General features: G+C 48.7%; 1 protein-coding gene across 1 annotated transcript; it reads left to right on the top strand.

Annotated features, from left to right (window-relative positions):
• The first annotated feature begins 12,426 nt into the window (after positions 1-12,426).
• LOC121457619 (keratin-associated protein 5-5-like) lies at positions 12,427-13,233 on the top strand. Its single transcript, XM_041666527.1, has one exon. The coding sequence runs from the start codon at positions 12,427-12,429 to the stop codon at positions 13,231-13,233; it is 807 nt and encodes a 268-aa protein (XP_041522461.1).
• The last annotated feature ends 398 nt before the right edge of the window (positions 13,234-13,631 follow it).

Genomic DNA, 13,631 nt, shown 5'->3' with positions numbered 1-13,631 from the left:
TTAGGATGGTGCCATGTGACAGTTGGGACAGGTACCTTGGGTCCTCTTCATGCTTTGTAGTGATTATACATGAACCCCTAGCTATCCAAAAACGAACCATTAAATCTATAGGATAGGAGTGGGCAGCTCAGAAGAGTTTCTGATTGCTGGAGTGAGCTGATGCTTATAACTTGCTCGGCAGTGCTAAGTGGCAGTTAGCAAGTGCCATTGAGATCTGGTGTGGCAGCAGAGGTAGTAGTTAAATAAATTACCAGTTAGGCAATTGGTAAATTAAATCCTAAGTGTATTTCAAAAGTTCAATTAATGGGGGTCGCCTCTGTTTGGAAGTGGGTGGTGATGCTAAGGAGGTGGGCCTGAGGGTGGAGCCTCTCATTATGACCAGGATGGAATAGGCCAGGAAGGAGCTGGTTCCAAAGCAGGTCAGGGAAAAGTTGGTGGCCACATTAGTTGATCTCCTGGACCAGGCTTACCCATGTGTCTCTCTTTCTCCCACTGTAACCCCAGCTTGCTGTCTAGATTTCATCCTCCTAGGCCTGTGATGGTTTGAAAGAAAATGTCCCCCAAAGGGAGTGGCACCATCAGGAGGTGTGGCCTTGCTGGGGTGGGTGTGGCCTTGTCGGAGGAAGTGTGTCACTGTGGGGATGGGCTTTGAGGTCTTTCTTCTCTAGCTTCACTTAGTGTGGCAGTCAGTCACTAACAGGCTCTTGGTCGCCTGCAAGATGTAGCCAACACCACGTCTGCCTGCACGCTGCTGCCATGCCCCCCACTTCATGATGACAATGGACTGAACCTCTGAAACTGTAAGCGAGCCACCCCCAGTTTAATGTTTTCTAAGAGTTGTCATGGTCATGCTGTCTTTTCACAGTAATAGTAACCCTGACTAAGACGAGGCCTTAGTAGCTGTTAGTCATTGTCACATGGTATATCCTACCAAACATGTCTCCAGAAGGATAGCCTAGAAGGAGCCCAGGAGATGGGGCTACTGGGAGTCAAGGATAATTCTGGGGGCCTGGGCTGTCACCATCCTTTCGCTTCAGGCTAGTTTGTCTTGGACCTTACAGCAGAGCCACGCTGGGCTTCTCCCTCAGGACATGTTCCACAGCTGAACCCCTCCAGACTAGCTAGCCACAAAGACCAGGTTATTCAAATTCTGATTATTCACCTTCCCAATCATGAAAAAAGTCACCCCATCCTGAAAATCTGAACACATGAATCATGTCTGGAATAGTGCAGCACTTGGAAGCTCTCCATGTACCCGTAGCTGTTATCTTTAGAGACGCTCACATGTATGCACTCACAGACAGACAGACAGACAGACACACACACACACAGACACACACACACACACACACACACACACACACCACAAAACACAGAGGATTCCATGATGTCAGCAGAAGAGGGTTCCACTACTTTTTGTATGGGGATCCCTCCTCTCGCCATCAGACAGTCAATCATTCTACAGAGGAGGATTCCCAGACCCCCAAAAAAGTGTTGATGCCCACTTTCATCACATCCACCTCTCTCTGTGCTTGACTAACTCTGAGCCCCTACACTTTTCAACCAGGACGTGTTCTCATGTTCTAAGTGCTGGAGTTTGCTGTCACTTGCTTTGGCCGTGTTTTTGGGTCACTGTCATACATGTCCTGGAAACAGATATATCTACATCTGGTGTGTGTAATATGAGCATAAGGTACATATGTGAGCCAGCTGTGTTTCACAGAGGCATACCTAAAATTCAATGAAAGGATTTTTTTTTCTTTTTTCCTGTTCTAGTTTTACTTCTGTTGCTGGCAAAAAGACACTTGTGGGAAAGCCAGGTTTATCTCAACTTAATTCTAGACACTCATTGTGAGGAAGTCAAGATAGGAACTTAAAACAGCTAGTCTCTTCACCTATGCAGTCCAGAGCTTAGAGGAATTAATGTATGTGTGCTCACTGCTAGCCACTTCACCTGTGCAGTCCAGAGCTTAGAGGAATTAATGTATGTGTGCTCACTGCTAGCCACTTCACCTGTGCAGTCCACAGCTTAGCGGAATTAATGCATGTGTGCTTGCTTAACTGCTTGTGCTCAGTTCCATTCCTCAACGCTTATATAATCCAGGACTCTCTGCCTAGCGAATGGTGCTGCCCACATCAAAGAACTTAATCAAGACATTCCTACAAGATATGCTCACGGGTCAACTCAATGTAGACAGTCCCACATGGAGACTTTTCCCAGGTGGCTAACCAGCACGCTTCTCTTCTCTCCCTCCACCTATAAGCCTTTTATGCAGAATCTTGGCCCATCCCATTTTCAATGGACCTACAGCAGTAGCACCAGGTCTTTCTCTGCCAACCGTTGTGTCGGTGGGTCTGGTCTGGGTCTGTAGGTCTCAAGGTTTTCTGGGCTATAGGGTCCTCCTCTTCCATGGAAGAACTCCTTCCCCATCAGCAAGACAGTTACCTACAAGAATTGCTAGTCAAAGGTGGGCAGTGCTCGTTCCGGGCCACTGTTTCCTCAGCATCTAGGAAGAAACATCTATTATATGCGCTCTCTCTCTCTCTCTCTCTCTCTCTCTCTCTCTCTCTCTCTGTGTGTGTGTGTGTGTGTGTGTGTGTGTGTGTGTGTGTGTGTTGCTCAGCCCTGTGAAGCATGGAGGTGGACATTTAAAATGGGTTTGTTTAGAACTGGCAGGGCAGCTCATTTGATAAAGTTCTTGTATGCACTTGGCAAGTCCAAAGACCCCAGTTTCATCCCCAGGACCCATGTGAAATGCCAGGTAGAGTCTTAGCTGAGGGACATTGGAAACATCAGAATCCCTGGGGATCACTGGCCAACCATCCTAGTCAAATCAGAAAGCCTCAGGCTAGTGAGAGACCCTGCCTCGAAGGGTGTGCACAGGTTTCTGACAGTGAGACCTGGGGTTGCTCTCTGGCCTCCACACCTGTGTTCACACGTTGTGCTGGCTAGTTTTATGTCAACTTGACCCAAGCTAAAGTCAACTGAGAGGAGGGACCCTCAGTTAAGAGATTGCCTTCATAAGATCAAGTTGTAAGCAAGTCTGTAAGGCATTTTCTTAATTAGTGATTGATGGGGGAGGGTGCAGCCCATTGTGGGTGGAGCCATCCCTGGGCAGGTGGTCCTAGGCTGTAGAAGAAAGGGAGCCCAGCAAAATAAGGTGGGCAAGCCAGTAAGCAGCACTCTCCATGGCCTCTGCATCCACTCCTTCCTCCAGCTCCATGTCCTGCTTGAGTTCCTGTCCTGACTTCCTTCAGTGATGAACAGTGATGTGGAAGTGTAGACCAGATAAATCCCTTCCTTTCCAAGTTGCTTTGGTCATGGTGCTGCAGCATAGCAATAGCAACTGAGACACACGTTAAAATAAAATAAAGTAAACTGGGCTTATTTATTCTTAAATTTAGTTCTCCTCTGTAGTTTCCCCAACTTTTCATTCGTTTTCTACATCTTTTCTTCTGCAAGTGAGATAATCCTAGAAGTTTATGTATCCCAATCCTCCACTCGCGGCCACTATTGCGGCCAACACGAAGCGGCCATCGTGTTTCCAGTTTTTATTCCCGAGGTAAAAGGCTAACACCTCCCTTCTCACTCAGCACCCAGCCAATAAACCAAAGCCACAATTCCTGTAATGAGAGGGTTCTGGAGCAACCCAGACGGACCCAATTATGCCGTCCAGACCAGCTCCCCCTGCACTTTGGGGAAGTTACAAACACTGTGTCCTCGTTTGCTTTCTGTTTTGTGATAAACACCAGGACCTAAAGCAACTTTGGGAAGAAAGAGTTTATTTGACCTCACAGGTCATAGCTATGAGGAAGGAAAGTCAGGGCAGCAGCTTAAAGGAAGGAACAGAGGCCATGGAGGAGTGCTGTTTGCTGGCTTGTTCCCCATGGCTTGTTCTATTTGCTTTTTCAGACAGCGCAGGACCACGCACCCAGAAGTAGCACTGCTCACAGTGGGCTGGGCCTTCTCACATCAACCATTAATCAAGACATTGCCCTATAAACATTCCCACAGGTCATTCTGATCTGGGAAGTTCTTCAGTGAAGGCTACCTCTTCCCAAGTGACTCTAGGCTTGTGTCAAGTTGACAGCTGATGCAAACTATAACATATGGCAATCCTCCTGTCGGAGCCTCTTGAGTGCTATGATTCCAGGTGTAAGTCACTATACCCATCTTAGAATGCTATATTTTTAAAGAAAATAGTAAGATTGTCAAGATGGCTCTGTGAGTAAAAGTCCTTGTAGTGAGGGCAAGCCTGAAAATCCCAAGTGTGAACCCCGGAACCCAAGGTGAGAGGAGAGACCCTTCTCCTGAAGTATAAGTGTGTGTGTGTGTGTGTGTGTGTGTGTGCATGTGCACGCATGCGTGTTTGTGTGCGTGTGCTTGCGAGCGTGTGTGTATGCGTGCTTGTGTGCATGTGGTTGTGTATATATGTCTGTATCACTAAGCAATAATAAATTAAATTAACTAAAGACAAACACATATTGGTTTCATACTGATATGCCTAATTCAAGATCCAGAGCTTTGCTCTCATATGGTTATGTATTCCGAGTTCCCAGTTCCCTTTATCAACTTGATGATGTGTTCACGATTCTTAGAGTAACCCCAGTTTCCCTGCCGCCCCATACGAAGGTCCAGAACAGCAGGACAAGACCTTTACTTTTGTGCTTTCCTTTGCTTAGAACTCAGGCTGCTCATGAATCCATGTCTCACTTTTCATAGTCCAGGGGGCTTTGGAAAACTTCTAGAAGGAAGGCTGGGTGTACAGCCCTGCTCTGCTGAAGGACATGATAGTTACTTACAGACTGCTCCATGTTAGACAAGAGTGCCACCTGCTGGAAGCTAGGTGGAAAGGCTCCAGAGAGAAGGGCTTGGTGAGGGTAGACATCCATTGGGTGCTCCCAGAAGAGCTGCAGGCCACTGTAAGGCATCTGAGAAAGCCAGAGCCTTCAAAGAGGGTTGTCAGAGGGGTGGGTCTGACCCAGCTAGGAGCTGGCACAGCTTCAGAGCCTCTTTTGGCCAAGTGGTTTGCTGTCCCTCCAACCAAATCTAGTAAGGCGCAAAGGGAGCAGAGTCCCAAGAGAGGGAGGAGACAGGAAGAAGGAGGTGCGAGGCAGGGGCGACCTTAACTGCCCTCGGCACCACCAGGCTGCTGGAGCCCCACACACAACAACAAGAAAAGGGGGAAACCATGAAGTGATCGCGAGTGACAGAATGAATGAGGCAGGGTTGCAGTTGGTTCATGTGATATGTTTTATTGGTTTGTGATATGCAATTTAAGATAAAGCAGGGGTTGTTATTTCTTGGCATACTAGTCTGAGAAAGTCTTTATACTCACCAAGGGTTGTATAGGGTTGCAGCACCAAGGGTTGACTCTTGCTAAGTTGAGACAAGGCAGAGATGGTCTCATGAGGAGATGGCTAAGTGGGCGGGCTATGCTGAGGACACTATAGGTAGTATGACTCCAGAGAAGAATTTTCTAGGAGGCAGTGGAAGAGAAGATGGCCTCTTCTTGGGAACTGGAAGCCAATTTTTACTTGGTCCCGTGGGAAGCAGGGGTGCTTAGGGAACATGCATTATGATCTGAAACCCGGTGACATAATTGAAGGGCACAGCTTGAGGGTCAAGTTGAGAGCCTCAGATCTTGTATTAGCAGGATGTGGGGACACAGCAACAGGACTTCAGCAACTGTACTAACAGCAAGAAGACCCACAGCCTGAAGAGCAGCAGGGCTTGCAACAGCTGGACTGGCAGCAGGACCCACAGCCTGAAGAGCAGCAGGGTTTGCAGCAGCTGGACTGACAACAGGAACCGCAGCCTGAAGAGCAGCAGGGCTTGCAACAGCTGGACTGACAGCAGCAGGGCTTGCAGCAGCTGGACTGGCAGCAGCAGGGCTTACAACAGCTGGACTGGCAGCAGCAGGGCTTACAACAGCTGGACTGGCAGCAGCAGGGCTTACAACAGCTGGACTGGCAGCAGCAGGGCTTACAACAGCTGGACTGGCAGCAGCAGGGCTTACAGCAGCTGGACTGACAGCAGGAACCGCAGCCTGAAGAGCAGCAGGGCTTGCAGCAGCTGGACTGACAGCAGCAGGGCTTGCAGCAGCTGGACTGACAGCAAGAACCACAGCCTGAAGAGCAGCAGGGCTTGCAGCAGCTGGACTGACAGCAAGAACCACAGCCTGAAGAGCAGCAGGGCTTGCAGCAGCTGGACTGACAGCAAGAACCACAGCCTGAAGAGCAGCAGGGCTTGCAGCAGCTGGAGCCACAACCCCCACAGCTGGATCCACAGCCCCCACAGGAGCCACAGCCCCCACAGGAGCCACAGCCCCCGCAGGAGCCACAGCCTCCACAGCTGGAGCAGGAACAGGCAGGCACACAGCAGCACACAGGCACACAGCAGCTGGAGCCACAGCCCCCACAGCTGGAGCCACAGCCTCCGGAACAGCCACAGCAGCTCATGGTTCTGGTGTTTGGTTGAGGATGGAGTAGGTCAGAGGAACAGATGGAGAGGGAAGATGTGTATGTGTGGAGACTCCTGAGCCTGGGCCCTTTATATCCCTGCCCAGGGTCAAGTGTGAGGCTGCATGTGACTAGTTCCTGGTTCCTGTCTGAGTCACAGTCCAGCTCTCTTTTCTGCGTGCCATTACCCATTCCCAAACAGACTGCCACATCTCCTGGAGAATGATGCTTTCCGGGAAACATTAACAAGAATCCAGAAGATGTCCAGGCCCCTTCCTTTGAGCTGTAAAGAGAGCAGCGAGCCTTGCTTCCATCCTGTGACTCTCCAGCTCATCTGCCTCTTCTCCTTTACATGGGACATGCCAAACCTGGGTTTCCACAGAACGCTTTGACTGAATTCCCCCCATGCTGTCTTCCCAAGATGGCTTTATTTTTTCTTTGGGAAATGCCAACTGCTGTAAGTGTTGTGTTTTAAAACAAACTTTTGCCAGGCGTGGTGATGGACACATTTAATCCCAGTACCAGGGAGACAGTGGCAGGCAGATCTCTATGAGTTTTAGACGGCCTAGTCTAGCTAGCAAGTTACAGGCCAGCCAGGGCTACAGAGGGACCCCGTGTTGTCACAGGCACAGATATAAGCCTAGAGGGCAGATGCTGAGTTCCCAGGATCTTGGGCCTTTTTACAATGAGTTGTATGGACCCATGAACAGACACAGGGAAGGGAAGGATTTATTAAGGGGGCTAAGACAATGAAGGGTCAGCAATGGGCAAGACCACACCTTGACCAGGACTGCTTAACTAGATATACCTCTCACTCTATAAATCTGAACATCATGTCGGTACTCCAAAGATGGACTGGGCCTCTTTGTTCCTCTTTGTGGCTCCCCAGAGTAAATCTCCTTTCTCTGATTTTTGTTATTATTTATTTGTTTAATTGGCCTGCGGAGGAAGGGTGGTTGAGCCTAGCTCATCAGGGCTACCAGGGCGCAGGCTCCTGACCCTAAGAATTTCAGTAAGAACTTTGGTGGCCAGTCAGAAGACCCTCACGATAAGAGTCCTGATGGGAGGAGCGAGATTGAGTGGTCCCACACGGGGGCAGAATTACCTTCCCTGAGACAATTCCCTCACCTTCCCACTCGGCGAGCAGCAATTGTTCCCTTTCCTATTGGGCAAAGCGGAGAAGTGGATGTGGGTGTTCTGAGAGGCTCTGGGTGAAGTTACCTGGGAAGCTAGGGTGAGAAACCGAGATCCTGACTTCATACTAGAGCCCTGGATGGTCAGAGCAGCAAACGTGAGACAGCTTACTTTCAGCTTTGCAGAGCTGGGCCTCAGCCCAGAATGGCTGGTTCCATGGAGGAGAGAGGAGAGCACAATTTACACGCTCGCCCATGCTGCCTCTCAACAACAACAACAGCAACAACAACAATGTGTGTGGATTCATCTCTTTATTTTATGTCCTGTTTACTTTCGAACCTACCAAGTGCATGACCATGCTGGGCCAGCTTGGCTGTCAGTAAACGTCCACTCTAATCTCCTGGTTTGATTGTGTGTGTGTGTGTGTGTGTGTGTGTGTGTGTGTGTGTGTTAACAACTGGCAGGAAACCATTTTTTTCCTGTTCATCTGTGTTTGGACCAAGGCTGGCTCAAGATACCTTTGAATGAACCGTCAGATTTTATTCTTATAGCAATGGTACTGGATGATGGATGGCCTCCAAAGCCACGGATGTAAATTTGCTAAGGGAAAGTGAGAAAGGACTCCCAAGAGTAGGAGAGGCCTAGTGGGATTTTCTGACCCTATGGCAGAGACTGGAGTGATCTGTATTGAGGTGGACATTTTTGAACCTATCACAGGCTGAACCTGTAAGGAATGTGCACTTGGTAAATACACTCCCTCTGACCGGTTCAAGAGTTATTGGCTCACTTAGTGGCAGGTCCATAGCCTCGCTCGTGGTCCACCACAGATCTCGCCCTTACTATCTAGGAGTTACCAGGTGTCTCAGACTGAAAATGTGTATATGGGCTTCATTTTGGACTCTGAGAAAAAATTGACTATCAGTAAATTTCTCCCTAGTTAGTCCTCATTGGGCCTTGCACTCCCGTAGGTGTGGCGCTCTGTTGAGCTCTTTAGATTCTTTCCCAATCATTCTGGCCACTGACTTTGTCTTTCAGATTCTGGCTTGGATTTGTTTCTGTTTTTGTTTTTGTTTGGTGGGGGGCTATCTACCAAATGCCAGGGAATATCTTGGTCCTTGGGTATCTGTCGAACCATCAAAGTGAGGGATGTCAGGAGATCTCTACTGTCTTTGTGAACTGTGCAAATATCAAGCTTTTGCCAGATTGGTGCTCCCCAGGGAGCATCCTGATGCCTAACCCTTTTCAGAAGTACTACGTGTTAAAACAAACTGGGGTAAAATGTAATCTGCCCCAGAATCCCCAGCATAACCCAGCAGTAAAGCTCTGGTCTCTTCAGTTTTGTGTGTGCAGTTTTCTTAACTTATTCCATAAGAAAATTCATTTTCGGCATGCCTATCTTAAAGTGTGTGTGTGTGTGTGTGTGTGTGTGTGTGTGTGTGTAAGAGAGAGAGAGAGAGAGAGAGAGAGAGAGAGAGAGGATATAAGAAATTAGGGACAGTTTTTGAATTATATTTATAGGAAAATATCGCCTCTTTTTTCTCTTTCTTTAAAAGTGGCTCGCCAAGTGCAGGAAATTAGCAGTTAGTTATAACATTTGAAATAAAAAGCAAAGTGGTTGTATAGAGGTTTACCTCCTTCAAAGCTAATAAAACGGCAGCTAACTGAAATGTCAATTTTGAATTTCATTGGAAATGCAGTGGAATAATTCAGCTTTGCTGTTTCCAAATGGAAGCTGAGGCTGAGAAAGCAAATCTCATCACAGGATTTAGAAGAGATAACTGATCCCACAGAGCAAGCAACTTAGATTACAAAAGAGCTAACTGAAAGTACAGTTTGTGTAAATCCGTGTTGCTTGTGGCTAAGATAAAAGTTCTTACAAAACCTTGTACGGGCTGCGAAGATTAAGAGTTTTCCTTTACAATGTCCTACTCAGCGTTGGGATACAAGCACGCACTAGTGGTCCTGGATGTTTTGTTTTTAAATGTGATGTTACTCTGTATCCCAGGCTGTCCTGGAACTCGTTGTCTAGATCGGGCTAGCCTCCAGCTCATAAAGATCTGCCTACCTTGGCCTTGAGTGCTAGGAGTTAAGGCTTCTGCCACTATTCCCAGCAATTCCTGGCATTTTTAATCAGGTTCTGGGACTGAAAAAAAGTCAGGTCCTAATGTTTACAAGGTGGACACTTTCCCAACTGAGCCACCATCTCCTTAGTCCCCCTCCCCTCCCCTCCCCTCCCCTCTCCTCTCCTCCACTCCCCTCCCGTCCCCTCTCCTCTCCTCCCTTTCCTCTCCCCTTTTGAGACACAGCCTTACTGTGTAGCCCAGGCTGGCCTCACACTGTAAGCAATCATCTTCCTGACTGCTGGGGTCATGGGCATGGCAGCCACCACATCTGGGCCACCACATCTGGCTTATAGTGATGTTTTCTAGCAGTGAGTCCTTCCTGTGTTCTCATATAGGCTCTCTTTGGTTGTGCCTTGTTGTACAAAATAGCCATATTGGATTTTTAAATTTAAATTTAGAAGTTGTGTACTTTGGCGGGTGACGATGTGGGTCCCTATCTTTTATCTGGCAGCCCTTCCTTGCTTTAGGAGTCTTTATCTTTCCCTTTTGGGTTATTTTTCTTATTAAGAGGAACATCTATGAGAACTCAGGTGTGAACCTGCTGTGTTTGGGATTTTATGGGGCTTAAGATCTGAGGAATGTTTCAGTGCCTTCTGAGGTTTTTACTGGTTTGTCCAATTTTTCAAAATTATTTCCTATGCATTTGGCAGTTTTGTTCTTTCTTTTTTTTCCGTTTATTTATTTATTAAAGATTTCTGTCTTTTCCCCGCCACCGCCTCCCATTTCCCTCCCCCTCCCCCAATCAAGTTCCCCTCCCTTGTCAGCCCATAGAGCTATTAGGGTTCCCTGTCCTGAGTTTCGTTCTTTCTGAAATGTGTCCATTCCCCCAAGTTTTCAAGCTTGCTAAAAAAAAAGTTGTTTCCGGTTTCATAAAATTGTTTTAGAAACAGTCATAGCTGCATGTTTAATCTTTTCCGGGTTTTGTTCTGTTTTCAGCAGGGTCTTGCTCTGTAGCCAAGCATGGAACTTGTGGCAGTCCTCCTGCCTCAGGTGTGCATCAGCAGGCCCAGATCTAGTCTGCTGTCTTTAGAGCTCATTGGACTGCTCTCTGATGCTGACTCTGCAGGAGATGCCCACGCCCCGAGGAAAAGCAAGGCACTGAGCTACGCTAGTATTTTAAACATAAAAAGATAAAGTTTGTATATACGCAATAAATATTGCACACTTATGTGAAAGCATGTGTACAACATATAAACACACGTGTCCTAAAGAACAGGACTCAAATCCCCTTTAGGGATGGCACCTATTAAAGCAGGAGATTCCTGGTGTGTGTGCCGTGTTGATGGTTCAGTGGGGATGGCTTAAAATTCCCCGCTTTGCTGGTTAGCCCTAAAATTCTAAAGACGATAGATGGAGTCTGAAGAACAAGGGTCTGCGGGTGTGAGGTCCCCTCTGTCCTCAGAGGCAGCCTGGTCAAACATAGTGAGAGGAGCTCCGACAGAATCTGGTGAGTTATTTCAGTACTTGGATATGAGTAGAAGATAGAAGGGAGCTAGAGGACCCTGTGCCTTTTTGAGACCCGGCCTTCAGGGGAGGCCAGAGTCAGGTTTCATCCTGGATGGTCTGGGTGCTCCTAGGTGCACTTCGTGCTGGCCAAGGTTTCTTTGGCATCTTTACACCTGCATCCAGATACAGCTGCTCCTTCTCCAACAAGATAGGGAGTGTGGAGCGTGGAGCGGGAAAGGCCAGAGGAAAGAACCTCTGAGTGTGAGGCTGCCGGACAGCGGGCTCTCCAGTGCCACCATGTGGCTTCTGGGGGAACACCATAGAACATTTTCGCTGCTCAGACCCCAGGCAGGATTCTAGACATATTTACACAAATTTGTATTTAAGTATCATTGGACAGTTGGTATACTACCTACACTTGTCCATCACTGGGTGACAGTCCGAATGGCCTAGAATGTGCCTTTTCTAGACAGAGATACACACTATGTGGAGTGGAGCTGAGCTCTGGGACCAAGTCTTTTGATGGTGTTTCAGTCTACATGCAAGGCTTCCCACAATGTCTTGAGCAGACAGCAGCCCAGCAGACATCAGAGTTGAGCCCAGGCTCTAGACCTGAAGAATCAGTCCTTAGGTAGAACTTCTAAAGGTCAGGACCAGAGTTCCCTGGTTCTGCTTTAGCAAGAAATATATCTTTAGAAGGCAATGTTGGATCGGGTGTGTTGGAACACACCTATAATTCTAGCGCTAGAGGGGTTGAGGCAGGTAGGATAGACAGCTGCAAGTCCCAGGTCAGCCTGAGCTACCTAATGGATTCATGGCCAGCCTGAGCTACCTACATAGAGAAACCCTGTCTTTACAGAAAATTTTAAAAAGTGGTCTTGGAAAATACAGAAGCTGTACTCAAATAAACTAGCAAGTACATTGTACCTGGGTCATTCATTCCTGTCTCCGTGCTTCCCTATGACCCCAAAGAAGGGGGATGCTACTGGACACTTGTTGATGTTTACTGAGGAGCAACATTCCTAGGGGGACATGGCAGTCTGTTTGGGAAAGGCACAAGGAAACCAGAGGTACTAGAAAACACCATACAGAAGAGAGTCCTAGACTATGACACAGACAGGAACCAGGAAGTGACCATGCACAGTTTACACCTGACCTGGGCAGGGATATAAAGGCCTCAGGCTCAGAGGCTGCACATCTGTACATCTTCCTCTACACCTGCTTCTCTGACCTACTCCATCCTCAACCAAACACCAGAACCATGAGCTGCTGTGGCTGTTCTGGAGGCTGTGGCTCCAGCTGTGGAGGCTGTGGCACCAGCTGTGGGGGTTGTGGCTCCACCTGCTGTGTGCCTGTGTGCTGCTGTGTGCCTGCCTGTTCCTGCTCCAGCTGTGGAGGCTGTGGCTCCAGCTGTGGGGGCTGTGGCTCCTGCTGCTGCAAACCTGTGTGCTGCTGTGTGCCTGCCTGTTCCTGCTCCAGCTGTGGGGATTGCAAGCCCTGCTGCTGCCAGTCCAGCTGTTGTAAGCCCTGCTGCTCTTCAGGCTGTGGGTCCTGCTGTCAGTCCAGCTGCTGCAAGCCCTGCTGCTGCCAGTCCAGCTGCTGCAAACCCTGCTGCTGTCAGTCCAGCTGCTGCAAGCCCTGCTGCTGTCAATCCAGCTGCTGTAAGCCCTGCTGCTGTCAGTCCAGCTGCTGCAAGCCCTGCTGCTCTTCAGGCTGCGGTTCCTGCTGTCAGTCCAGCTGCTGTAAGCCCTGCTGCTGCCAGTCCAGCTGTTGTAAGCCCTGCTGCTGCCAGTCCAGCTGTTGTAAGCCCTGCTGCTGCCAGTCCAGCTGTTGTAAGCCCTGCTGCTGCCAGTCCAGCTGTTGTAAGCCCTGCTGCTGCCAGTCCAGCTGCTGCAAGCCCTGCTGCTGTCAGTCCAGCTGCTGCAAACCCTGCTGCTCTTCAGGCTGCGGTTCCTGTTGTCAGTCCAGCTGCTGCAAACCCTGCTGCTCTTCAGGCTGCGGGTCCTGCTGCCAGTCCAGCTGTTGCAAGCCCTGCTGCTCTTCAGGCTGTGGGTCTTCTTGCTGTTAGTCCAGTTGCTGAAGTCCTGTTGCTGTGTCCCCACATCCTGCTAATACAAGATCTGAGGCTCTCAACTTGACCCTCAAGCTGTGCCCTTCAATTATGTCACCGGGTTTCAGATCATAATGCATGTTCCCTAAGCACCCCTGCTTCCCACGGGACCAAGTAAAAATTGGCTTCCAGTTCCCAAGAAGAGGCCATCTTCTCTTCCACTGCCTCCTAGAAAATTCTTCTCTGGAGTCATACTACCTATAGTGTCCTCACCATAGCCCGTCCACTTAGCCATCTGCCCTCATGAGACCATCTCTGCCTTGTCTCAACTTAGCAAGAGTCAACCCTTGGGTGCTGCCACAATAAGGTGAGTATAAAGACTTTCTCAGACTAGTATGCCAAGAAATAACAACCCC

Source organism: Microtus oregoni, unplaced genomic scaffold, assembly GCF_018167655.1.
Source record: "Microtus oregoni isolate MIOR12 unplaced genomic scaffold, Mior012 000016F_ref0000370, whole genome shotgun sequence".
Lineage (NCBI taxonomy): Eukaryota > Metazoa > Chordata > Mammalia > Rodentia > Cricetidae > Microtus > Microtus oregoni.
This window is presented reverse-complemented; position numbering and strand designations above follow the sequence as displayed.

What these genes read in the sequence shown, in the direction of transcription:
- LOC121457619 (XM_041666527.1), top strand. Translation starts at nt 12,427, where the DNA reads ATGAGCTGCTGTGGCTGTTCTGGAGGCTGTGGCTCCAGCTGTGGAGGC.